Source organism: Schistocerca piceifrons, chromosome 8, assembly GCF_021461385.2.
Source record: "Schistocerca piceifrons isolate TAMUIC-IGC-003096 chromosome 8, iqSchPice1.1, whole genome shotgun sequence".
Taxonomy (NCBI): domain Eukaryota; kingdom Metazoa; phylum Arthropoda; class Insecta; order Orthoptera; family Acrididae; genus Schistocerca; species Schistocerca piceifrons.
Window position 1 is genome coordinate 369,765,967 of NC_060145.1, and position 27,811 is coordinate 369,793,777.

At 43.8% G+C, this 27,811-nt stretch overlaps 1 protein-coding gene across 1 annotated transcript in view; it reads right to left on the reverse strand.

The window, feature by feature from the left end:
• Positions 1–903: 903 nt before the first annotated feature.
• LOC124712353 (neuropeptide F receptor-like) overlaps positions 904–27,811 on the reverse strand; it is a 96,647-nt gene continuing 69,739 nt past the window's right edge. The window contains exons 4-6 of the mRNA XM_047242648.1: positions 16,810–17,074; positions 10,336–10,582; positions 904–926 (exon numbers count right to left, since the gene is read on the reverse strand). Coding sequence (XP_047098604.1) covers positions 904–926; positions 10,336–10,582; positions 16,810–17,074 — 535 coding nt within the window. The remainder of the gene's footprint in view (positions 927–10,335; positions 10,583–16,809; positions 17,075–27,811) is intronic.

Here is a 27,811-nt window from a genome sequence, read left to right on the forward strand (position 1 = left end):
AGATTGCTCCCCACTCTGTCCGCCAAATCATTTACGTATATGGGGAACAACAGCAATCGTATTACACTTCCCTGTGGCACTCCAGACGATATCCTTGTATCTGATGAATACTGTTCTGCGCTGCCGCCTAATAAACAAAACTCGATGGTACGGAACATCAGACCAAGAGTGTGACTGGATGGAAGAGTTTCTAGGAAACAGAATATGGCATGTCGATCTGAATGGAGAGAAGTCTTCAGAAATAAAAGGAACTTTGGTCGACCTCCAAGGGAGTGTTTTAAACCGGATATTTTTCACTGTGTGTAGGTGACCTAGTGGATAATGTGGGAAGTTCCATGAACCTTTTCTCGGATGACGATATGTTACGCAAAGTTGTCGTAACCCTGGAAAATGGTAGTGAAATGCAGCAGGACCTGCAGAGGGTAGGCGTTTGGTGCAGGGAGTGGCAAGTGATCCACAACATAAACAATTGTAACGTGTGGTGAAAATGTAGACAGGAATATCTTTTGTTGTATATTACACAGTTGCAGCACAATCACTGGAAGCATTTACTGCAATAAAACGTCTAGGAGATCGCGAACGGATTGTTTGGAATAGAAATGACCACATAAAATAATTGTGAGTAGTGCAGATGCCGGATTGAGATTCACTGGAAGAGTCCTCAGCGAATGTAGTCGATCAACAAAGGAAGCAGCTCAGTTAAGACACCGATTAAATATTGCTCATCAGTCTGGGAGGCTTACGAGGTAGAATTGATAGAGGGAATAGGTTTATTTATTTTGATTTCAATATACCAGATGCCTCACAGTACAATACATATTCAGCATGGGAAACTTAATGAATATGCAAATGTGACAAAACATTATAGATTTAGTTATACATATTTTTACAGTACTTATAAACCTATAGGGCATACATGATGTAATCTGTCACAAAAAATTAACAATTAAACGGAAACACTTAAATTCCGAAGCCAAGATATGGCATAGTCTGTGAGTCTATGCAGATTCTCTAGTCAACCGTCCCGAAGACCATGAATTTCACACTCGATTATGTGCTGCATCGTCTGTATTTCGCCGCAGTCACAGTGGGAATCGTCCACGTAACCCCATTTGGTCATTATCTCTTTGCACCGTCCAACACCAGTTCTAATACTGTTTAGCGCCACCCAGATTTTTCAAGGGATGTTGAGGCCAGCAACACGATCAGCCGGGCTCTTAATGAGGTGTCCATTGTTGCCATTTTCTTGTTGCCATAGGTGTTTCCATTCTGCTATGGTATCCCTACAGTTCGAGGTGTGGTTCCAGAAGGAATTTTTTGACTTTAATCGTGTCGTGTCATGCAGATCAGGGTGTATTGGGAGTGTGGCGTCAGCAGCAATTTTTTGAATTTCTCTTTGGATTGCGTGTTGTCTGCGGAGTGAGGGAGGTTCAATGTTTGCCAGAACAGAGACCCATGGTGTTGGGCTAGGTCTCACTGTTACAGTTATTGTTTGCGAAGTGTCATTTAGGTGAACGCCAACTTTATTGACGTGCGAACTGTTGGCCCGTAACAGGCGCACAGTATTCTGCAACGCTGTAGACTAGAGCCAAGGAGGAAGTGCGAAGAGTCGTAGCATTACTTCCCCAGGTATAGACCTCGAGTTTCTGGATGATATTGACTTTGCCTCTGAGTTTTTGGCTGACGTCCTTCAGTTGTTCTTTGAATGTTAGGCTGCGGTCCAGTTTAACACACAGGTATTTTGGTGATCTTTCATTTATATATTGAATATATTCAAGCGAAGCTTCCTGCCTGCCTGTTTGTTATTCATGTGCATCACTGCGCTTACTGTTTTTGATGAATTAAGGTTCAGATGCCAGGTCATCTTGACCCTGCACCAAGTCCAATTGCTCGAATGGCTCGCCATGCAAAGCAATAGCCAGATAATCGGCATATGCGAACTTCCGTGATTTGAGTTCGGCATATCAGAGTTTACAAATTAAACAGTAAAGGAGCTATCACAGAGTTTTGTGGCAGTCCATTACTGAGGATTCTGGCTTTTCTTGTTTTTCTGTGAAGATGTACTCTGTGCTTCCTTGTGGATAGCATTTTATAAAATAGCTGTAAAGACTTCTTACTTTTGACTACTGTAGCAAGCTCATACAGTAACCCTTTAAACCATACTGTGTCTTATGCAGCTGAGAGATCTATAAATGCTACACCGGTCTTTTCCTTGTTGTGAAAACCACGTTCAATAGCGTGGTTAGTGCCAGGACTTGATCGCAGCTTCTCTTCGACCTGAAACCAGCTTGCTCCATGGGTATTGCTGCATCTATTATGTGGGTCACTCTCTTTAGAAGAATTTTCTCGAGAAATTTGTACATCACACACAGCAGAGAGATAGATCTGTACCTCTTGGGATCTCTCTCATCTTTTCCAGGCTTCAAGATAGCTATTATCTTCGACTCTTTCCATTTGCTTGGGATGTTTTCAGTCTCAAGTATGGCGGAGAAAAATTTGCAGAGCAATGTGCGTGCTCTTGGACCTAGGTTCTTTGGAGACTCCGGTACGATTCCATCAGGTCCGGCCGCTTTCCATGATTTGATGTCATTTATTGCAATTATCAACTCTTCTTCAGAGATAGTGTTCACAATGTCTGGTTGTTCTGCGCAGTTCTTCAGCGCTTCAGCCATGAGATTTTTAAGGTCCTTCTGTTGTGTAGGGACATGGATCTTGGACTTTTCAAGTATAACTGAGCTTATCTTATTAGGGTTAACAGCACTCTGTTTGGAGCTAGGATGTACAGCACCCCCTAATTTTCCGAGAAGGCCCCAACTTTTACGGCTGGAATGGCTGAAGTCAAGCTGCTCAACTAGATCATGCCAACGTTTCCTTGTTTCTTCGTCAAGAAGTTTGGTCAGTGAGTCTGTACTCTGGGGATTTCCAGTGTTGTTGTCTACCTGAAGAAGAGATTCACATTGTTTGGTAAAGCCTGGTATGTATTCTCTTCTAGCATTCTCTACACAGGGTAGTTTCTTGGGCTGCTCGCAGCAGCAGTTTAGTAAACCGTTCATAGTTTATCGGAATTGGAGGAATTTTTGTCACAGTTTGCTTCACATGGGATTGGAATTTGTCCCAATGTGTCTTACGAAGGTTCCGGCGGGGTATTGGTGGGCTGCCTATGACTGGTACCTGCAGGCCAATCTCCACAATGACTGGTGAGTGCTGGCATTTCGGCAGGATTGTCAAAACAGTTCGCTTTGCTTGCACTGGGATCCCGTCATTACTGGTCGTCATACAGAGATCAGACGAAGGTGAAGTTTTCCATGCACTCGACGTAAATGTGGCCTTGTCCTTAGCATCGTATATGAGTTGAATATTGTGGACATCAGCCTAGTCTGCTAGCTAAAGACCTTGGTCATAATAGGAGTGGTATCCCCGTCTGAAATGGTGAGAACTGAAATCCCCAATGTACACTGCTGGGTGGCTTACACCAGGAAAAATAGGAGATGCCCAGTTTTTGGATGGAGGTTTGTACACATTGACTATCACTGTCATTTACTTTTATCCCTATGACAGAATCATAGGAATAGAGAAGAGAATAGAGATGATCCTAAGAAGAGCAGCATGTTTCTTTACAGGTTCATTTAGTAAGCGCGGAAGTGTCTCCAAGATGTTCAGCCAAATGCAGTGGCAGACGTAGTAAGAGGCGATCTGCATCACGGAGTGGTTTACTGTTAAAATTCTGAGAGCGTACAATCCTAGAAGAGTCAACCAATATAGTCCTTCCTCCTACGTATATCTCGCGAAAGGCCATGAGGATAAAATCAGAGAGATTCGAGCCCAAATGGCTTACCAGCAATCGTTCTTCCTGTGAACCATAGGCAACTGGTAGATGAAATTGGAAAGTGGCCTTGATACACGCCCTCCACCATACACCGAAAAGTGGCTTGCAGAGTACATATGTGAATGTTAATGTTGAAAGACCAAGCTGTTCGGCTACTTAAGTAACAGAAGCATCCACAACACTAGCACCTGGAGTTTTCCCACATTAGAATTCAATTAGCTCGAAGTAATGGAGGCACCACTATAGAGCACATTGTATTGACCGCGACTGACATTTGCAATGTATTGTGGACATTACACATGTGCTTTCCGTGGTCAAATACAACAGTGCCTCCTGCATACTTGGCTAGCCTCTGCATATACGTTCGATCAGGCATTTCTCGAGATGTTCCGTATTTTGGTCCAGTATTAGAGAGAAACAATGATTCCATCAGAGATGCTTTTGTCAAAATGGAGATAAGACCATCCACATTGTACTTGATGCATACCTTTTGAATTAGTACGTATAACAACCCCAACGCAGCCAAGAGAATAATGCTGTTATACTGGAGAAAATTGTAAATATAACAGTATTCCTAGCATCATCTTAGCAGAATGTGATAACAGTTTGCAACTAGAGACCAACTGGGGTGACGCGTGTTGACAAGCCGCGGAGTGCGGTGTGGATTGCAACCAGTGCGCTGTGAGATAGGGGAGTGTCAGGTGTTGGAAGCGAGGAAAGCAACACAGTGAGGTGTCAGTGCATCACTTAGTGCAGCATAAACTCCCACATCCAATGGCCTTCATCTCACCAGCACATCAGCCGCCTGGGATTTCCTCATCCAGCTCCGCCAGCGATACGTACCACCACACATCGTGGCATCTGGCCTTTAGCGGACGCTGCATACACAAAGAATTGCAAGAACGTTCATATATAATTACCTCTAGTTATATCATGGGCTATAGCTGCAGAACTAGACACTAGCTGAAAGCGTACATTAACGGAAATGTAAAGTTCTACCCTGTGAACAATTTGACGAAATACTGCTTAATTGATACACCAACATTTACAGGCTTGTAGGATATTTTCACTCATACCTGAGCTAATTTAGTGTTCATTTACTACAGTAGAAAACAATTTCTACAATTGAAGAATGATGTAAGTATGTGACAGCTATTTACGTGTCTCTAATGTTACAGAAACTTAGGGAAGAACGAAACCCAGGATACCTAGAGGATGTGTAAGTGCAGTTTATCGCCTTACTTTTGGATTTCAAGAAAGGACTGATCTTTGTCTTGCGAGATATAGGAGCACCAGCGGAAGAGTCCACCTCTTGGAGCACAAGAAAGGCGAACATCCTTCTGTTTAAAAGACTGTGACTGAAAAGTGGGGTACAAGCTGGCTCACTGTACCTTCCTCAGTACCTTTAAAAATTTTCCCAAAACTTGTGGTACGAGCAGAAACTCACGCTCTTTTTAACTAGCTCTCACTCCCACAAGTTCCCATAACCGTAACTCGTACACACCCATTTGCCAACTCTTAATCACTCACTGAGCCCAGATCATTGTTATTACTGCTACTGTATCAGTCATTCATTCCCACTGCTGCTGTCTCTTCTCTTTGTCACCACCTCTCTCTTTCTCGATGTCAATGTCATAGACTCTCTTTCTCATTATCACTGGCTGTCACCCACCTCCACTTTCTCTTTCTCTTTATTGCTCTCTCACTGATACTGTGTTCTTCATTCTTATTCTGCAACTGTTCGTAGCATTGTTCTGTCATTGTCAACTACGTTGCACTGTCACTATGTCCCTCTCTTTCTCTCTTTGTACCACTGTCTCCTTCGCTCTTTCTATACCACAACTACTGTCTACTATCTTCCAGTACTTATTACTTTCCCGTCTCTTTCCCACTTTCACTGTCTGTATCTTTCTCAGCATGAAAAATTACGAATATGTTCGCATGCTAAAATTTTTGGGAAAAAGTTTAAAGAGGTCAGGAAGGCAGAATGAAGCAGCGGGTACCCCACTTCTCAGTCAGAGTATTTGAAACCTGAACATATTCGCCTTTCTGCGTGTTGTAATAGGATCGTTGTTCGCTGATTGTTTTCCCTGCTACAGCAGGGTATATTACTCATGCTAAAAGAACTTCACTGGTCAGTAAAATTTTAAACGATTTACTTAAGTGTAATAAAAATAACGGAAAAATAATTTTACATCTCAAACAGCTTTTATCTATACAGAATTCTGAATGTGCTTCAGCACTATAACACGGGGCCCCAGACCCCTTCTGATGATAACAGAGGCCCTTCACAACATATTTCTCCGTGCTAGCACAGTTTATAAACTATTTTTTCGCCTCACACCATTCTTTGCGTGTATAACTGGGGTAACTTTGAATCTCTGCATCTCGGAAACAGATAAGTATTTCAAGAAAATTTTCAAGGTTGTTGGTCATCGGGATCCTACGAATGCCTCGTTACAATTGTAGCCGTTTGTTTATGATAGCCGTCTTGGAATCCGCGGCTTGTTTTTGGTACCGAAAAACCACGTGTTTGAAGTGTTTCTCGATAACGGATAAAGATTTTAAAAAACGGGCAGATGGCAATTCGAGATAAATGCCTAGATCATATACCGTTAAAATTTGAGCAATTTTCTGTGATTGATTGGTAAAATATCCGCTGCTGACGGCCAAAAATAACGAAAAACGCTTGTTTCGGTTTTCCTCAGGAAACGCCCATGAACTAAGTCATGCTTACACAAGCCCCTTAATGGGTACCGTAGACTGCATACAACGCGAAATAACGAACTGATTTCCCCCATTCCCTAAGGTGGAGACAATGTGAAATCTTCAAATTCTGACCCCGTACTGTGGGGTGGATAGAGTAAGACGATCCTTCTTTTGCGTATACAACTGCTCCCTAGTCGATGGGCTATCCACAATACTTGACGCTACCTACCTGTTACCAACAGAACCCGAGGTATGAGCCCAGAAAAATATCGTTTCCATGTGATGCGTCTTGGACTATGTTGGTAGCGCATACTGTCGCTTGCATACCGATTACACCGACAGAACGCGCAGACTATTGGCTCTGTTGATTTGTCTGGAGGACCACTGATGACGAGAGATACTCAGGACAGCAGTGTAGCAATAAAACAAAGTACAGGACCGTTGGGAAGGTCTATGGTACGAGAATGTTGGCATGAGAACAGCTGATATACTGGCAGAGTTTACAGGCTAAGTATCAGCACAAAACGTCAGCAACAAATTACTGGAAGCTGTAAAGCCAGAATCAACTGGGACCCTGATACCAAGAATGAAAATTTAATGATTTAAACTGTACTCGTCGTGTCGCCCAGCTGTACTGTCGTGGGACTTTGACAGCGTCAGCAGCGTCCTCCGACAAGTGATATATTCAGAAACGTCTCGTTTGGACACCTGTTCTACCATAAACTACGGTACATGGGAAACCAAAATTGTTCATGTGCCATCGACTGCATCCTTCAGTACATGCTACACTTCTGGAATTGCAACCGTCAGTTTTGTCTGCTAAAACCCGACGTTTTAAGTTGTATTAAATGAAAGCAGTGCTTTAACCAGCGGCTTTCAAATAAGTTATTTTTAGTTGAGGTGCACGTCAACGGCTAGGTGCCGGGACACTCCGTGCTCTTGCTGTCCTCTGCTAAAGAATATTACAATCTCTGGATGCCTAGTGAAGGTACATGTATACATAGACGAATAGCTGCCTGCCCAACCAGGCGTAATTGCTGCTGCTAGTGGTGGAAGGCCCAAACAAACGGTTTGCTTTTGGTCTCTACCACCGATGACTCTTCGTCCATCGACGGCAAAAGTTTAAGTACCGGGCTTAGATCTTCCTTGTCATATTGCCTGTAGAGTGGTACAACCGCTTCTGCTCGTTTCTGCTATTCTTCAGCTACGGCCCTCTTGATGCCACGCAGTGTGTGAGGAATAATCCTGTAATGATGCGTTGCACTTTGGAGGAATAGCTACCTAACCAGTCAGATCTCAGAGCGCTAGAGTTCGTAGACACCGTGCCCCATGTAGACTGCGGTGACCAAGGTACTCTGTGTTCTGTATTCTCTGCTTCTGTAGCGCGCTGGCAGTACATGCATCTTGACGACGTTCCATTTCGATGGTTATTTCAGTGCTGCAACACTTTGGAATTTATGCTGAAACTATGGCCAGCAAATGCAGCAATATTTCAAATCATTGTAGATCTTTCAGTTTCATGGATATGCTTTCTTTTGCGTCCAAGTGTATGACCCACTGTTCAAGGACAAGCTGATCCAGGTTTAAAGAACAATCTCGGTATTTCCTTTATTCATCCGTGAGTGTAGGCCATGGCGTAAGTTAACTTCGTATTTATTTAACATTAATACGGGAATTACTTATCGTATGAGGTACTCATTTTGCTATAATATTCGTGTTTTGTGGAACTGCACTCCAGGTGAGCTGTTGTAGGGTGACTGTAATCTTCATATTGCAATTTCTTAGCTAATTACTAAATTATAACACGAAGTCATTCCAACATTCTTATGATTCACTTCCACCGCAGTGGCCTTTATGAAATTTGTAACTCTTTTTAACGGTCGTTCTCTGGTACTCTTATATGCACATTTAAAATTGCAGATGACATGAGCAAGAACATTGAAATTCATTTTGCCTTGAGTAGACTCGTTATTAAAAGAAGCTGCCAGCATCAGCAAAATTTCTCAGTTCCTTGCATGTATCTTACAGCGAATACAAGGTAAGTTAGGGTTATCGAGAAACTCGAGGCTTCATGCTGATCCTGAATAAGTATGATGTGGCTCGTATTTCAGTGTCATTTATGAACAGTTCTTAGGGTCCACAAAGTGAAGTCACACGTTTTCTTTTTAGAACGGAAGTAAAAAAGAGATTTATAGATTTTACCACGGTATTAGGTGTGATTATAATGTTGCAATGATTTGAAATATATTTCAAGCCACCCCTCCCCCCACCGCCACCTTATATTCTTCGTTTGGCACTGAAAAGTCTCTGTACTTATGAATGTATCAATCAAATCGAAGTCATATTATGTTAACATTCCTTATTGGGTTAAAAATATTGCAAAATAAGATGCCCAATTTCACGGAATTTTCAACGAAGACATATCAGTTATGTGCACAGTTTGGTTGAAAGCAGAAGTTGGAGGCTCTGAAAATGCTCAGTGGTGAATAAATACTGTAACTGTAGCTGTTTTATTCCTTTTCTTTGAGATTTAATAACTACCATGTACAAGATGGAACGAGACAGTACTGAACTTTACGCAAGAGTCAAAAATGTTTCACAATTAAGGGGATGTGTAAATCCCCTCACTGCTGAGGGGTCAATTGTAATTTTACGAGGGTAAGTACAGAAAGCTTCAATTGCTTATCAATCATGAAAGTAAATTATTTCTATAAGAGCGATAATATTATCACTGTTTTGCAAGACTGCAACTGACTCTGTAGTAAGTTACCAATAACTATATTTCTTTTTCAATGAATCACAATGTGGTGGAACCAATGTATGGAAGAAAGGAAAGAAAGCATCTTCCTCACATGTTCCACCCACTACACACGTAGTTGTACAATAATTCTATGTCAGAGAAATTGAGAGACACTCCTTACATATGTTTAAATATCTTATGATAATGACTCCTGCGAATTGTGGATAGTGCCACAATAGGTCAGAAATTACTGAATTATTCACCTGACAACAGTAAATGAATGTAATCGTTGCTACACTGTTTTAATGTCTGCAATGCGTTATTATTATTATTATTATTAGTGGAACTAGACACATACAAAGCATTGATAGCCTGAAGTATTCCAACTTCTGGCAGTTCAGACGTAAGGAGTCCAGCAATCCGGTGAGTTGCAAACAGTAGGCTTAAGTATAGTGCTCATATTTTAATTTGGTTGATTTTAAACAGGGTTGCTGGGTGTGCATGAAGCAACTGTCGATAGGAAGAGTGGACAGTTAATTTTGGTTTCGGAGAAGGAATTTTAGGTAGCACTTGTGATGCAGTGACAATTGCTTCGTCTTTCTAGAAAAAAGTTAAAAATAAGCAGTGCCAATTGTCTCATGGATTCAGAAGTCCGCTGTTTAGAAAAAACTTACGGAAACTAAATATCGTCTACGCCTTCGATATTTTAAATATATAAAGATTCAGATAAAGTTTTGTTTAATTTTAAACTTTATTTTGCCTCTAACATTGACGACGGTGGCGGGATGGGGATGGAGTACCAGGTATTATCGGATTGCATTCGTGAGTAATGGACTCACAAAGGTTTGGAACCACTGGTCTACGGTCACATCACCTCTCTGTCTTCAAGCCCGATCGCTACGACTGCTAGACCAGAATGCGTCGCCAGCCATGCCAGACTCGCCCCCGCCGCTGGTGTACTCACTGTCTTCCGGCCGCAGCTGCCTGGCGCCCCGCCTGGAGGCACGCCGCTCGGCCGCGTCCTCGCCGCCGCCCCCGCCGCCCCCGGCGACGCTACCGCCCCCGCGCCGCCCCCGGCCGGCGAGGCTGGAGCGCAGGGAGCCGACGCGCTCGCGCACCGCGGCCTGGGCGGCGGGCGCGCACGGGCAAAGCGCCGCCGCGATCTCCAGGAACTCCTTGCGGAAGTTGTCGTTGAGCCAGCCGTACAGCAGCGGGTTGGAGCACGCCGACGACATGCCCATCATGTGGCACACTGCGTACGTCACCAGCATCGCCTGCGACCCGCTGAACGGGTTCCACACGTCCACCTGGGAAACACGCCAGCTGGGTAGGGTGCATACGGACGATTAGGCGGAAATAGGGGAGGAGCAACCGAGTGGGGTACACAGTGACCGCCGCATGCATATTGACCGCATTCATTTTCATGAAGCAGAGGTGGTACTTGGAGGTTGATGTACACAGCCTGAAATGTAAAGTGTAAACCCATGCACGCAGTGACGAAATGCTACCAAACTCACACTCCAGAATATCCAAGCGGAACATGTCATATAAAGTTCCGCAGTTACGTAAATTCATTTTCAGAAGGAAAAAGAAGCCACACTGTGCCATCGCGTTGTCACAACGTTTAGACCAGTTTCTCCTGGTCATCTTCATGCAAAAATGTCGGGGTCATGTCCAGTTCACTCCTTTATACTTGCTGGATTGTAGACTACTCTGAGGAGTGCCCAACGTTTGGGCCAAAATGTGCCCCTGGAAAAGATTTCGCTGTGGCCATCTGGAAGGAGATCCACGTGTTGATTCATGCTGCTGCCTGTAAATTTCGCCCGCTGTTTCCAGCAGATCTGTTCATGGTGGTCTAAGGCGCTGCAGTCATGGACTGTGCGGCTGGTCCCGGCGTAGTTTAGAGTCCACCCTCATGCATGGGTGTGTCTGTTGCTCCTTAGGAGCAACAGATTAGGTTAAGTAGTGTGTAAGCTTAGGGACTGATTACCTTAGCAGTTAAGTCCCATAATATTTCACACACATTTGCATTTTTTTGCTGTTCATGGGATGTGGTGAGAGCAAAAACACGTCGGGAATGTTTTGATATGAAAGCGGTGGAGACAGCGGGAGAATGGAGAGGCAGCATTCCCGAACCCTCCACCATAAGGTCCATTAGTACAAGGCAAAAATCCTCTTCCGGTGACACAGGAATGGCCTACACATTGTCCCCTTGGCAGAGGATGTCTGGTTGAATGGCTGCAAAGGAATGAACTGGACATGACCCTGATACTTCACCATAAGACGACATGAACAAACTAGTCGAAGCGTTGAGATAACGCGACGCCAAGTTGGATACTAACGCAAGAAAATGGTATCTATCAAATTTGCCGAGAAAACCTAAAGTACAATAAAAAAGCCATTCGTAACTACATGAATAACCCTGTAATTACATAATGGCTATAGGTTTATAGGTTGTGTGTGACGACACTGGAACTGTTCAGGCTGACATCCAACACAGCATATCCACGGGAGATACACGTCTTGGTCATCTCCGTCTAAAGGAGGTTCAGACATCGCCATGAGAGATATGAGAGTGCGATACCGACATATTTACGCAGAGCGTTGCTGCACTCCAGTCTACGTGTAATGTAGTGCAATGACGTGTGTTGACGAGATGGATTCAGTGCAACGGCGTGGCGAAAAGAGTTGTCAGAAGGTTTCTTAAAAGATTACATCATGAGAAGATTGTAGGATTGTTGACTGGCTTTGACGAAAGGTGTATGATAACAGCTGAAATCCGGACATTGTGTCACCACGTACAGTCAGGAACAGGCTACTCATCAGAATCAGGTTTCGAGCTGCCGTGCTTCGTTTGTCGCCGACAGTACACTGCAGATAATAGTCTGTTATATTGGAACCCAGATAAGTAGATTATCGACTGGCGTTATGTAGTGTTTCGGGATGAGTCTCACTCTATTTGTTGCTATCAGATAGACGACAAAGTTCCCATAATTCACAACGACTCCGTCCAACACCAAGAACCATAATGTAGTGTAGGTCGTCGATAGGATCGCGCCCACTGCACAGGGGGACAGGGACAAGGGGAAAACGTCTTACACCAATCCTCGTAATCAACAAATTCGAGGAGCTGTGTTCCACTGAAACTGAAACTGAGCCAGTGGGGCTCAGTTCAATTGTTGCGAAACGTGCAGCGTACCATGCCAGAAATAGCCAGACACCAAAAGTTTGCGGCCTACTACTTGAGCCTTAGGGAAATAATTGGGTCAAGAGTGCACTACACGCCAGAGGCCGACACACAGATACAACGATACTGCACACAGCTTTTTGGATTAGTTGACTACCAGCCAGTCCAGGTAACGAATGCTGTTGCAGAGCTAGAAGTATCACTGTAATACCCCAATAAATGATCCTAACAGATGAGAGTACTAAAATCCTACTGGTTAGCTGCCGAAACATTTGAAACGATGTGCTAGAGTTTGAAGTATTCATAAAAAGCAGTGAAGTTCACATAATACTAGGCACAGAAAGCTGGTAAAACCGTTGTACAACGAGAAAGAGGAGGACTACAACGCATTGCAGAGACGCACCGTTCATGTGATGTATCCATTAATATTCCTGCACGGAGGAGACGGGTATCATTGTAATGTGAAACAAATCCAACTGGAAACAGCCATAGCAACAAACAAAAATGTCAATTCCAAGGAGATCTATGCTTATCGCGAAACATACAGTGACATTCTCAGGACTCGCCGTTTACTGTCTCCAATCCTGGTAGATATGTATGCAGAAACAGAAGCGAAACTGTTGCTTTACGTAAGACTGATTCAGAAGAAACTACGCACGGAAGAATACATCCACCTTCCATAATGGAAACATTGACGACCTATGAACATTGGTAATCTTACCCTCATAACACGTAGGAAGTCCGAGACACATGCATAAATACACTCAAGTAGCCATGATCTACATAAGAAAATATTGATTACCTGACTTCATAACATTCACATGCAACTCGTCGTGGCCAGACGTCAAAGAATTACTAGATATGGACAAGCCCACATGCATCCACACGACATAATGGCCCGAGTTCTCCAACAAAAAGAAATGAGATTTTTGAAGTAATCACAAAATACCACATATTTGGTACGTTAGACGCTGGATGTACACAATCGAACGACGAAAACGAAGACTGCCTCAGACACACAATCTCATATGGCTACACCACAGAATTCATCCAAAGGATATCGACAAAATTCGTCCAAGCTGAATTTCCCAGTCCTCAACGAGATCCGTAACAGTACCACATATTAGCGAAAAACATGAATCACGGACCATGCTGGCGATGAAACACCAATTCACCGCTTGTGAGAGATTGAAAATGTACAAAAAGAAACTCAAACTGCGCTTGAACTACTAACAAAGCGGAACTGATTACTGTCCCAAATACAGGAGGCGATCGCCCAAAAAGTTGGCTCCACAGCAAAAATACGAGCACCTGGTAGCGAAAAAATGGAAATAGATGATGAACGGGTAGTACCACATAACACACTACTTTCCGAAATGTTCCAAACACACATAAACGTAGAATATTGCAATCCATCACATCTGTAAGTGTATAAACAAAGGCAGCTACATGGCAGTATTTCAAATAGCCAAAGAGAGCGCACAAAGAAACAGGAACGACATCCTCATGTACCATATGGGAAGACACATCAAGAGTAACGAAGCAGCGTGGCTGAATTTCGGTTTCCCCATGCACGAACGAGAACCAACTGTGCAACATCTAACAGTACAGTTGGAGAATGGACAGAGAGTTTACTTCACAAACGACACGACAAAAAAGCTGCAAGCGAACCAACACAACATTAATAGCTTTTTAACAACTGTGCCAGACGGATCCAGTCGGGAAAATATTACTAAATGTCGACGTCCCTAACTGATATACGTGGAACACAACAAGGAAAATCTTTCAACGACGAAAACAATGAATTCCATTAGGTCATCCAGGTGTCATGAAAACTGCCGCACTAGGCCGAGTAGACCTCGTACATCAGAACAACCCCGAATGTTTCTATCTCTGGATGTGCTACACGAAATACGGGGACGAACAAGTATCACAGACCTCAAGACCGTTGACTGATACCTATTCCAGACGTACAGATAAGCATGCCAGCTTTTATGACTACTGGAAAATGACAACCAGTGGGAACTGACGCTACAGGAACCTTTACTCACAGCCTCAGCTGAACAAATGTGAGACTTGTTCGCCATGATTCTAACAACATGTAAGCTATCGAATCCAAAAGAGCTACGGATTCCTTCAACGAGAGTATGAGTGATGACACACTGTCATCCTGAACTGGCCATCGAGTTCAACGACGACATCGTAATGAAAAATTATTCACCTAGACGAAGCGGAACTTAGTACAACTTGGGACACAAACACCACGAAAAGATGCTATCAGTATGCTAAAATTCGAAATTAGAAAGGGAAAAAGCTACACAATCAACGAACAACTTCAGTACATTGCTCACAACAAACCACTCCTCAATGACAATCAAAAGGAAATTTACAACGTTATCATGGGCCGAATCGACAATAACAATGGCGGAATTATTTACTTGGACGCAACAGGTGGCACCGCTAAAATGTTTCTAAGATATCTGCTGATGGCGGAAGTACATGCTAAACAACACATCGCTCGTGCACTGGCGTCGTACGACATTGCAGTCAGACTTATAGAAGGAGGATGAACTGCTCATTCCGCCTTACAACTACCGTTCAATATAGCCGAGGAACAATTCCTGATAATCTGAAGACCATCTGAACGGAGTGAACCTGTAAAACAAACTAAAAATGTCGTCTACGATGAATGCACCATGGCACATAAAAAATCCCTCGAAGACATGGACAGAAAATTACAATACTTGGGAGGATACTCTGATATGGTGTAAGGATTTCTACTCATACTCTCAGAAGATTTTCGACAAACACTTCCAGTTATTTCCAAGTCATCACCAGCAGACGAGACTAATACGTGCTTAAAAAAGTCACATCTCTGGCCACACATACAAAAACTGCGACTAACAAAAAATATGTAAGGTGAACTATCGAAAGGCGAAATAACAACACATTTTGCTCAACAGTATTTACAAACAGGCGAAGATACATATCCTACTGCCCAGAACACCGGCCTCATTAAACTCAACAGTCATTTCAGTAACGTAGCAGCTGCTGAAAACGAACTCATTGACCAAATTTATCCAAACCATGTTCACAAGTATACTATTCCGAACTGGCTATTTGAGTGGCTAGTTTTGGCAACTACAAACAATATTATAGACGACATCAGCTTTAATAGTGGAAAGAAAATTCCCAGTGATGACAGAATATATAAATCTATCGACACGATGGTAAACGTTGAGGAAAGTGTGAACTTCACTACAGAATTTCTAAACTCTTTGCAAGTACAAGGAATGCCGTTACGCTGCCCTCGAATCAAAATTGGATCTCCGATCATACTATCCAGAAATATGAACTTACCAAAACTATGAAATGGAACAAGGATGATCGTCAAGTAGCTATCGAATAACATCATCGAAGCTGAACTTATGACCGGAATATAAAGATTACCCACTATTTGTCCACAGAATACCAATTATCTCTACTGAACTGCCATTCCAATGTTCGAGACTGCAATTTTCAATCAAATTTGCCTACAGTTTTAATATGAACAAAGTGCAATGACAAACTTTAAAATATTGTGACATCAACCTCAAAGGCTCCTGCTTCTCTCACACTCAATTATACATAGATTGCTCTCGAACAGGAAATTCGAAAAATTTGTACATATATACCCCCGATAACAAAATGCAAACTATTGTTTATAAAGAATTATTGTAAATAGTTAAGATACCTTTGCATTACAAATTTTTCACCCTTATACTTCCAACAAGTATTTTAAATGGTTAGAATATGTTCTCAATAACTTTTTTAAATCTTCTTCTTCATGGTATAACACTTTCCGTCAATGTGATTGTGAACTATTCTGGAAGAAGGGACAGGGTAACAGGAGACATATTTGACATAAAGGTTGCCTTTTCGAGTTCAAGCTTGTACTCGACTGTAATCAAACGACGTTTAACCATCCATCCTCCCATAGTTTAGGCCCAATAATGTCTATGCTAATAGTATCCTTTCGAGTACTGAGCCGAGTTGTACATTTTTTGTACGAAATTTTACTACCGACGCACTCGCCTTTGTGAGGTTTTGTTACTGTTTTGCTGCAACTTGGAGTCGAGCTCGACTCCCTCCCTTGGCTACGCCGTCCAATGTATAACACATTATAATGCGCATCACTGCATTTGAAGAAGACGACTGGGTCGGTTGCCAAAATATCGTACAGAAAGATGGAATGGACAGCTCGGCTCAACACCTGGAAGCACACACACCTAATCAGCGACGCTGGGAAAACCCGGGAGATGAGTCTAGACGCCAGCAGGTGGGAGGTGAGGCGGCAGTGGTACTCACGACGAGGTTGAAGATGTTGAGCGGCAGCCAGCTGACGCAGAAGATGAGCGCGATGGAGTACAGCAGGGCGTTGGTGCGCCGCATGCGCCGGTCGTCCTTGCCCTTGCGGGCGCGCGTCGACGCGGCGTACTGCAGCCCGCCTCCGCCACCCCCAGCACCGCCCCCAGCAGCGCCTCCAGCGCCGCCCCCGGCACCCCGTCCGTTCGCTGCAGACGTGCCCGGCGTGCTGCCGCACCGCGACACCATCGACGCGGGATTCACGTACCTGTCAACACGGCGGACAGTAAGTGCACTGCCAAATACTGAGCTACTAGTAACCGATTCGCTTGGTAAATTGCATAACGCAAAATGGCAAGCAGTAATCATAGTTCCTCTTGCAATAAAAACCAGAACATTATGACCAACCGCGTAATAAGTTCGACACACAAGATAGGGCGAATTTATTCTACACCAACCGCTGTAGCTCGGTTCCTGCCTTGTGACACGGACGGTTGTCTCGATGGTAAGTACCATCGTCATTGCGAGATACATCAAACTTTACGAGATGCAGACGGGTCAACGATAACGATCACGTAATACACAGCTTTTTTGCTGCCTCCGATTACAACCACAGACCTCATGGAAGTGCGAGTGAATAACTCTCATTGCGTAATGCTGCTCCCACCACAGTCCTAGGTCACTGGTACTTCTACATCTACATCTACGTCATTACTCTGCTATTCACAATAAAGTGCCTGGCAAAGGGTTTAATGAACCACCTTCAAGCTCTCTCTCTACCGTTCCACTCTCGAACGGCATGCGGGAAAAACGAGCACATAAATTTTTCCGTGCGAGACCTGATTTCTCTTATTTTATCGTAATGATCATTTCTCCCTATGTAGGTGGGTGCCAACACAATGTTTTCGCAATCGGTGGAGAAAACTGGTGACTGAAATTTCGTGATAAGATTCCGTCGCAACGAACAACGCCTTTGTTTTAGTGATTGCCACTCCAATTCACGTATCATGTCCACGACACTATCTCCCCTATTTCGCGATAATACGAAACGAGCTGCCCTTCTTTGTACTTTTTCGGTGTCATCCGTCAGTCCCACCTGATGCGGATCCCACAACACAGCACAGCAATACTTCAGAATAGTGCGGTCATACGTGGTGTAAGCAGTCTCTTTAGTAGATCTGTTGCACCTTCTAAGTGTTCTGCCAATCAATCGCAGTCCTTGGTTTGCTCTATCCACAATATTATCTACGTGATCGTTCCTATTTAGGTTATTTGTAATTGTATTCCCTAAGCTTGAATACTGCTCAGCAGTGTGGGATCCGTACCAGATAGGGTTGATAGAAGAGATAGAGAAGATCCAACGGAGAGGAGCGCGCTTCGTTACAGGATCATTTAGTAATCGCGAAAGCGGTACGGAGATGATAGATAAACTCCAGTGGAAGACTCTGCAGGAGAGACGCTGAGTAGCTCGGTACGGGCTTTTGTTAAAGTTTCGAGAACATACCTTCACCGAAGAGTCAAGCAGTATATTGCTCCCTCCTACATATATCTCGCGAAGAGACCATGAGGATAAAATCAGAGAGATTAGAGCCCACACAGAACCATACCGACAATCCTTCTTTCCATGAACAATACGAGACTGGAATAGAAGGGAGAACCGATAGAGGTACTCAGGGTACCCTCCGCCACACACCGTCAGGTGGCTTTCGGAGTATGGATGTAGATGTAGATGTAGATGTAGATATAGTTGAATTTGCAGCCTTCAGATTTTTGTGACTTACCGCGTAATCGAAATTTAGCTGATTTCTTTTAATACTCACGTGAATAACTTCACACATTTCTTTATTCAGGGTCAATTGCCACTTTTCGCACCATACAGATATCCTATCTAAATCATTTTGCAAATCGTTTTGATCATCTGATGACTTTGCAAGACGTTAAATGGCAGCATAATCTGCAAACAATCTAAGATGGCTACTCAGATTGTCTCCTATGTCGTTAATATAGAACAGGAACAATAGAGTGCCTATAACACTTCATTGGCGAACGCCGGATGCTACTTCTGTTTTACTCCATTACTACGAACTGTGACCTCTCTGACAGGAAATCGCGAATCCAGTTGCACAACTGAGGCGATACCCCGTAGGCACGCAGTTTGGTTAGAAAACGCTTGTGAGGAACGATGTCGAAAGCCTTCTGGAACTCTAAAAATATGCGATCAATCTGACATCCCCTGTCGATAGCACTTATTACTTCATGAGTATAAAGAGATAGTTGTGATTCACAAGAACGATATTTTCTGAAACCGTGATGACTATGTCAATAAATCGTTTTCTTCCAGGTACTTCATAATGTGCGGTGCATGTCTCGAGATGCTATTCTCCTTGATAACGGCGTATTTCGACACGATCGTCCACCTGGTATAAGAAAAAATGTAATTCATTCGATGAGGCGACGCTGTTCTAGTAATCGACCGTCCTGTTTCGATGGTCCGTGCTCACTGCGATTGTAACTGACAATGTCGTTTGGTGAACATGGGAACAGTTGCGGATCATCTGTTGCAGAGACCGATGTTGAAAAAAATGAGCACAGCGCTGTGCTCTGATACAGCCTTTCTCTACATTCTGTTCTGTCTCCAGACCTACCACTCACTGCCGCCTATCGCGCTTTACAGAGGAGGCAAGCCTTCGACATCGATCTTCAGTGATGATGTGTGTGTGTGCGTCTAACACCTTGTCGTCTAGTTGTGTTTCAACGGTCCTTCAACCACTCACGACAATAGCACGAGAACAGCCGATCAGCGTTGCTGTTTCCGAGATGCACATTACCAGGCGACAAACCATATCAATGTAGCCTTTGATCATAAGGCCGTTGCAGCATCCCTGAATATGGAAGTAAACAGGAATATAAAAAAAGGGAGGAAGGTTTATCTGTTTAGCAAGAGTAATAGGAGGCAGATTTCAGACTACCTAACAGATCAAAACGAAAATTTCTGTTCCGACACTGACAGCGTTGAGTGTTTATGGAAAAATTCAAGGCAATCGTAGAATGCGTTTTACACAGGTACGCGCCGAGTGAAACTGTGAGGGACGGGAAAAACCCACCGTGGTTCAACAACAAAGATAGGAAACTACTGCGAAAGCAAAGAGAGCTTCACTGCAAGTTTAAACGCAGCCAAAACCTCTCAGATAAACAGAAGCTAAACGAAGTCAAAGTTAACGTAAGGAGGGCTATGCGTGAAGCGTTCAGTGAATTCGAAAGTAAAATTCTACGTACCGACTTCACAGAAAATCCTAGGAAGTTCTGGTCTTACGTTAAATCAGCAAATGGATAGAAACAGCATATCCAGACACTCCGGGATGATGGTGGCATTGAAACAGAGGATGACAGGCGTAAAGCTGAAATACTAAACACCTTTTTCCAAAGCTGTTTCACAGACGAAGACCGCACTGCAGTTTCTTCTCTAAATCATCGCACAAACGAAAAAATGGCTGACATCGAAATAAGTGTCCAAGGAATAGAAAAGAAACTGAAATCACTCAACAGAGGAAAGTCCACTGGACCTGACGGGATCACAATTTGATTCTACATGTAGTACGTGAAAGAACTTGCCCCCCTTCTAACAGCCGTCTACCACAAGTCTCTAGAGGAACGGAAGGTTACAAATGATTGGAAAAGAGCACAGGGAGTCCCAGTTTTCAAGAAGGGTCGTCGATGAGATGGGCAAAACTATAGGCCTATATCTCTTACATCTAACTGTTGTAGAATTTGGAACATGTTTTTTGCTCGCGTATCATGTCATTTCTAGAAACCGAGAATCTACTCTGTAGGAATCAACATGGATTCCGGAAACAGCAGTCGTGTGAGACCCAACTCGCTTTATTTGTTCATGAGACCCAGAAAATATTAGATACAGGCTTCTAAGTAGATGCCATTTTCCTTGACTTCCGGAAGGCGTTCGATACAGTTCCGCACTGTCGCCTGATAAACAAAGTAATAGCCTACGGAGTATCAAACCAGCTGTGTGGGTGGATCAATGGAGAGACGTCTACAGACGTTAAAGTAACCTCTGACGTACCACAGGGGAGTGTTATGGGACCATTGCTCTTCACAATATATATAAATGACCTAGTAGATAGTGTCGGAAGTTCCATGCGGCTTTTCGCGGAAGATGCTGCAGTATACAGAGAAGTTGCAGCATTAGAAAATTGCAGCGAAACGCAGGAAGATCTGCAGCGGATAGGCACTTAGTGCTGGGAGTGGAAACTGACCCTTAACATAGACAAATGTAATGTATTGCGAATACATAGAAAGAAGGATCCTTTTATTGTAAAGAAAGAAGGATCCTTTTATTGTATGATTATATGACAGCGGAACAAACAGTGGTAGCAGTTACTTCTGTGAATATCTGGGAGTATGCGTGCGGAACGATTTGAAGTGGAATGATCATATAAAATTAATTGTTGGTAAGGCGGGTGCCAAGTTGAGATTCATTGGGAGAGTCCTTAGAAAATGTAGTCCATCAACAAAGGAGTTGGCTCACAAAACACTCGTTCGGCCTATACTTGTGCATTGTTCATCAGTGTGGGATCCGTAACAGGTCGGGTTGATAGAGGAGAAAATCCAAAGAAGAGTGGCGCGTTTCGTCATAGGGTTATTTGGTAAGCGTGATAGCGTTACGGAGATGTTTAGCGAACTCAAGTGGCAGACTCTTCAAGAGAGGCGCTCTGCATCGCGGTGTAGCTTGCTGTCCAGGTTTCGAGAGGGTGCATTTCTGGATGAGGTATCGAATATATTGCTTCCCCCTACTTATACCTCCCGAGGAGATCACGAATGTAAAATTAGAGGGATTCGAGCGCGCACGGAGGCTTTGCGGCAGTCGTTCTTCCCGCGATCCATACGCGAGTGGAACAGGAAAGGGATGTAAAGACAGTGGCACGTAAAGTGCCCTCCGCCACACACCGTTGGGTGGCTTGCGGAGTATAAATGTAGATGTAGATGTAGAAAGCCGTTTATGTCAGAGAATTTCTGAATTTAAGCCCCTATCGCCGCTAGAATGATGCAAATTCCTCTCTGCTCTGCTCATACAATTTCTTTACCGCTTTGCCACCAGAAGGCATTCAGTCATGCGGTGGGCCGTGATCACAATCTTTTCTCTCAACACCGTATACACGAGGGTTGTTCGATAAATAATGCCCCACATTTTTTTCCCAGTACATATTTACTATTAATAGAATTTGGTGAAAATATACATCAACATGTCTTGTACTTGTCCTATTTTCCTACGTAGTCTCCATCACTTTGTATGGCCGTACGCTAACGTTGTGGAATAGCATGTATTCCCTCCTGGTAAAAGCTCTTGTCCTGTATGCGTTGCCATGCTTTCACTGCTTGACTGACACTTGTCATCTTCAAAGTGTGTTTCCCGTAGAGATTCTTCAAGCTCCAACAATTCAGATGAAATGGCCTTCCTCTGAATCTTGGGGAACGCTGTAAGCATTCGTGGAACCCATCGTGAGCACCTTGAGCCGTGGCGAGCTGGCGCCAGTCTTATTTTGTTCAAGTATCGTTGAGATCGATTGTGGCTGAGATAAGCTATCTTTGCTTTTTGCGTGTCTTATCTTGCGGCTTGACAGGCGAAGCGAGTTCGTTGTTAGCCTTCGACAGGTAACTCTGGAGTTCTCGTGACATTTGCGGGGAGACGAGTGTCAACGGCTGCCGAACAAGAGTGGTGACCGTTACACGCTGTGGCGTGAAATTGGTTGGGCGTTTTGCCGACATGGGCAGCTTGGAGATACAAGTTCTGTGACTTCGCTGGGAACACAGTTTGAAGGGAAGCGATGAAGCTGTGGAACCCGCACCCTCTTCTTGTGTACCTGATATGGAGTAATTTGACGCTATTGTTTGTTCGCCGACAAGCATTCAGAGATTTTAAACTTCATTATTGTGGTGAGACTTTCATAGTCGAACCTTAACACGCTGTGGAAGAGTTCAGTTGGCCTAATTAAATGGTGGCCGTTATTTGAAAATCTTCTCAGGCTTACTAGTCTCTTGCAATCAAATGATTTTATGTTGGCGTTTTTAAAACCTGCACTCTATTTATACAGTTCTCCATGTGTAAGTGAGTTGAAGGTTCTGCCGAGTGTTTCTATGTTTCAGAGTTACTGGAATGTCTTTGTGATTGGGGTAGAAACTTTTGGTTGTGCCAGCGCCTTGGCGAGGAGTGAGATGTCATGCGAGATCTAGGCCTGGCCGTGTTTAAGAACTCGGCCACTACCAGAGTTGTTCACATGTCGCCTTCCAAAATTTAGTATTTATCTTCCTTTCCGTCAAGGCAGGTTAAGCTGGTAGATATATATATTGTATGTAACCTGTTTGTATATGAACTTGTATCCTTAAATATTAGGGACTGGCAGCTGGTTAAACCTTAAACTGCATAGCAGCTGCTGAGTTCCTTCTGCAGCTTTTTCTAGTAATTTTTACTTGACACGTCAGTTCACCTGAACATTAATTTTTTTTAAGATCAGTGTTTCTGTTGTAGTTTTTTTCTATTGGTGTGGTTTTATCATATTATGTAATGGCATCTTAGCTTGGCACTAGTTTTCAAGTGTTATTAAGTCACCCTTTACCTGTAATTGTTTTCATTATATCTATTTTGAGGGAAGTCCTATATGGGAGTTCGAAGTTCTCACGTTTCTTAGTAACCCTTTTTTCTTAATTTGTGACTGTTTGTTAAAGTATTGAGTACGTTGGGTTTCTAACTATATGTTTGCAAAGCTTTATTTTGTGGCTCGTACACAATTTGTAATTTTTTTTTAACAGGGGTAATGTCAAAAACAGTCTTAATTATAAATTGTGACTACCAACCATGAGTCAATCACGCTTCATCTTGTATGGTATTTAAGATATGGTGTGTAAGTTAAGGAATCACGTATCACACCTCTTTGAATTACCGAGAGTGTAGATCATTTCAGATACACTTCCAATGCTGACCGACAACTATAGAGTCAATTGTCGAATTGTGATGCGCCAATCGGCACGAATAATGGCATCCGCACCATTCAGCATGTCTGGAAAAGTCGCTGTGACAGGACGTCCGAAGCGTTCTGATCATGGAGCCCTGTTTCTGGATTTTCTGAGCCTACAACTTTCTTTACCCATCGCCCAACTGTACTCCTGTCAACTGCAGCATTGCTATACACTGCACACAAACGTGTATGGATGTTGACCATGGTTTGCTTTTCTGCACACAAGAATTCAATAACAGCACGCTGCTTGTAACTTGAGCCGTATGTAGGTGCCATTTTGACGCTGTACTACGTATCTGCCATCTGCCAGAACGGTTCGAAACTTCACCAGCCAACAGAACAAACGTCAAATGTGAAGCACCAAAAAGAACGTTTCTGTATGTGTATTAATGGTCTTTTAAAAAACTGAGGGATAACACCTATTGAACGACCCTCGTCTATATGATATTCTGGTCTCATTTCTAAACTAGACTGTACTTTAAATATCATTTTAATAAGTGATATTGGACTATCCACCTTGTATTATTGTTTGAGTGCTAGGAAATCGAATTTTTGATCATTTTTGTCTGTTAGCCACTGAAAGAGCAGTCCTTAATACAGAAACACAAAACTTGCCCTCAGAGTCCCCTCCACAACGGCTCTATTCTGTTCCAACGATCCCCATCGCCCTTTCTCGTTTCATTACGCCCTCGAGGAAAACGGATGCGCCAGGGCGAAACACCATCGATTGCATATTGAGAGACTATAGTTGGCGCATTTATGCAAGGACTCGAGGGTGGTTGCTTTGCGCGACGAGAGAGAAGTGTGGTTTTCGGAGCTGTCGACAATTAATAAACCGATATATGGTAATTAGTTCAACGGTTGTTGATCTGGATATCTCCTCAACTTATTCGACGTATAGTGACTATACCAATGGAGAACATCATACCAATCAACGCCAGCATCACTCCACAAGGGGCCTGCCGGGGTGGTCGAGCGGTTCTAGGCGCTACAGTCTGGAATCGCGCGACCTCTACCGTCGCAGATTCCAATCCTGCCTCGGACATGGATGTGTGTGATATCCTTAGGTTAGTTAGGTTTAAGTAATTCTAAGTCTAAGGGACTGATGACCTCGGAAGTTAAGTCCCATAGTGCTCAGAGCCATTTGATCCACTCCACACGGAGATGCTTCAAACAAGTACACAGATGACTGCTTACGAATGTATGTAACACAGAGAGAAATCTGGTACAGAGTACCTTTCTCCTGATTTCGTCGAAGCGATGTCGCCGCATTAAATGCTTGCCAAACGTGATGCCGAGATTCCGAGATAACGTGAAGTATCGCCCTAGGGAACTGCTATGCCGACGATGCAGATCCGCTGAAGGATATAGTGGAAGGGGTAAAGATGAGAGTGCACTCACGTAAACGACAACTTTAGCATTCTGCAGAGGTCACCCAGGAAAGCCAAGACAAAGTAAATGCGAAGGCTGAAACAAGTTATGCATTTCCAGTTCTCCTACTGCCATTCCAGTGACAATGAGTGTACAGCATGCCATAATCAGGCTTAAAACATGATAATAGAATAGCAATAGACTCTTCTTCATTACAAATCTTTCGTCTGGATGAAAAGATCTTGGGAGAGCTATCGTACTCTCGTGGCGGACGTGACAAATATACTGATTAGCCAAAACATCATCCCCACCAGTATTATAGCTTGTCTGGCCGTCTTTGGAACGAAATAAGTCATTGACACTAAGTATAAGGGATGCGATGGTCTGTTGGTAGTTTTCGGAGGCATGTGGTATAAGATGTCTACGCGCAGGTCATGTAATTCGCTTAAATAACGGGCGGCTGCTTTGCCAAAGCGATGGTCGTGCCAGACAGTGACCTAGATCTGTTCCATAACATTTACACTACTGGCCATTAAAATTGCTACACCACGAAGATGACGTGCTACAGACGCGACATTCAACTGACAGGAAGGAGATGCTGTGATATGCAAATGATTAGCTTTTCAGAGCATTCACACAAGGTTGGCGCCGGTGGCGAGACCTACAACGTGCTGACATGAGGAAAGTTTCCAACCGATTTCTCATACACAAACAGCAGTTGACCGGCGTTGCCTGGTGAAACGTTGTTGTGATGCCTCGTGTAAGGAGGAGCAATGCGTACCATCACGTTTCCGACTTTGATAAAGGTCGGATTGTAGCCTCTCGCGATTGCGGTTTATCGTATCGCGACACTGCTGCTCGCATTGGTCGAGATCCAACGAGATGACAGGCATCCGCATGGCTGAAACAACGGATCGTGCAGCCACATCTCGATCCCTGAGTCAACAGATGGGGACGTTTCCAAGACAACAACCATCTACACGAACAGTTCGACGACGTTTGCAGCAGCACAGACTCTCAGCTCGGAGACCATGGCTGCGGTTACCCTTGACGCTGCATCACAGACAGGAATGCCTGCCATGGTGTACTCAACGACGAACCTGGGTGTATGAATGGCAAAACATCATTTATAGCATCATGATGGTGGGATCTGTGTTTGGTGACATCGCGGTGAACGCGCATTGGAAGCGTGTATTCGTCATCGCCATGCTGGCGTATCACCCGGTGTGATGGTATGGGGTGACATTGGTTACACGTCTCGGTCACCTCTTGTTCGCATTGACGGCACTTTGAACAGTGGGCATTACATTTCAGATGTGTTACACCCGTGGGTCTACCCTTTATTCGATCCCTGCGAAACCCTACATTTCAGCAGGATAGTGCACGACCGCATGTTGCAGGTCCTGTACGGGCCTTTCTGGATACAAAAAAAGGTTCGACTCCTGCTCTGTCCAGCACATTCTCCAAATCTCTCACTAATTGGAAACGTCTGGTCAATGGTGTCCGAGCAACTGGCTCGTCACAATACGCCAGGCACTACTCTTGATGAATTGTGGTATCGTGTTGAAGCTGCATGGGCAGGTGTACCTGTACACGCCATACAAGCTCTGTTTGACTCAATACCCAGGCGTATCAAGGCCGTTATTACGGCTAGAGGTGGTTGTTCCGGGTGCTGATTTCTCAGGATCTATATACCCAAATTGCGTGAAAATGTAATCACATGTCTGTTCTAGTATAATTCATTTGTCTAATGAATACCCGTTTGTCATCTGCATTTCTTCTTGGTGTAGCAATTTTAATAGCCAGTAGTGTATGTCAGTCGAGTTTGATCGCCGAGACATCAACTTTAGTTGACCATAATGCTCCTCAAACCACTATAGTACGGTTCTGGTTCCGATACATGGACAGTTATACTGCCGAAAGACGATATAGTCGTCGGTGAAGACATCAAGGTTGGAGGGATGTAGGTGGTTCGCAGTCGTCAGGGTATCTTCGATTACCACTACAGATCCGATGCAAGCGCAGGAGAATGTCTCCCATAGCAGAATACTGCTCCCAATAGCTTGCGTCCGTGGCGCGCTGCACGTTCCGAGCCGACGTTCACCTCGATGATGGCGTTTGTGGAGACGACCACCAGGCGGCATCCAACCTCGTGGTGGGCAGTGGTCGTAATGTTTTGGCTCATCAGTGTATGTTAGTACCAAGGCCGCGGTGATGGACTGATATCGGAATCGACAACGGATCTTTGTTGTCAATATTCTTCATACCTGTTTATCGATCTAGTTTAAGGCTTGCATTTTGTTTATTACCCTTTACTTTTGGATTGTATTCTTTGTGATCCAGTTTTTTTTTTCCTATCGTGTGGTGTGTGGTGTTACATATCCGGTAGTAGAGTGATGAGTAGCCGTATGTCTGCCTAGCAGACTTATTATGGTTGCGAGTGTTAAAACATACAGCGATTTAGTAACTAAGAATATGAAAATGTGTGGGGATTTTTATCTGTCTGTGTATGTCACGAGTGTTTTGGTACACCCGTATCTCTTCAGGGTACTGCGGTGATCGCAGTAGCACCACGATATTAGGTAGCTGCATGGGCTATGTGTGTG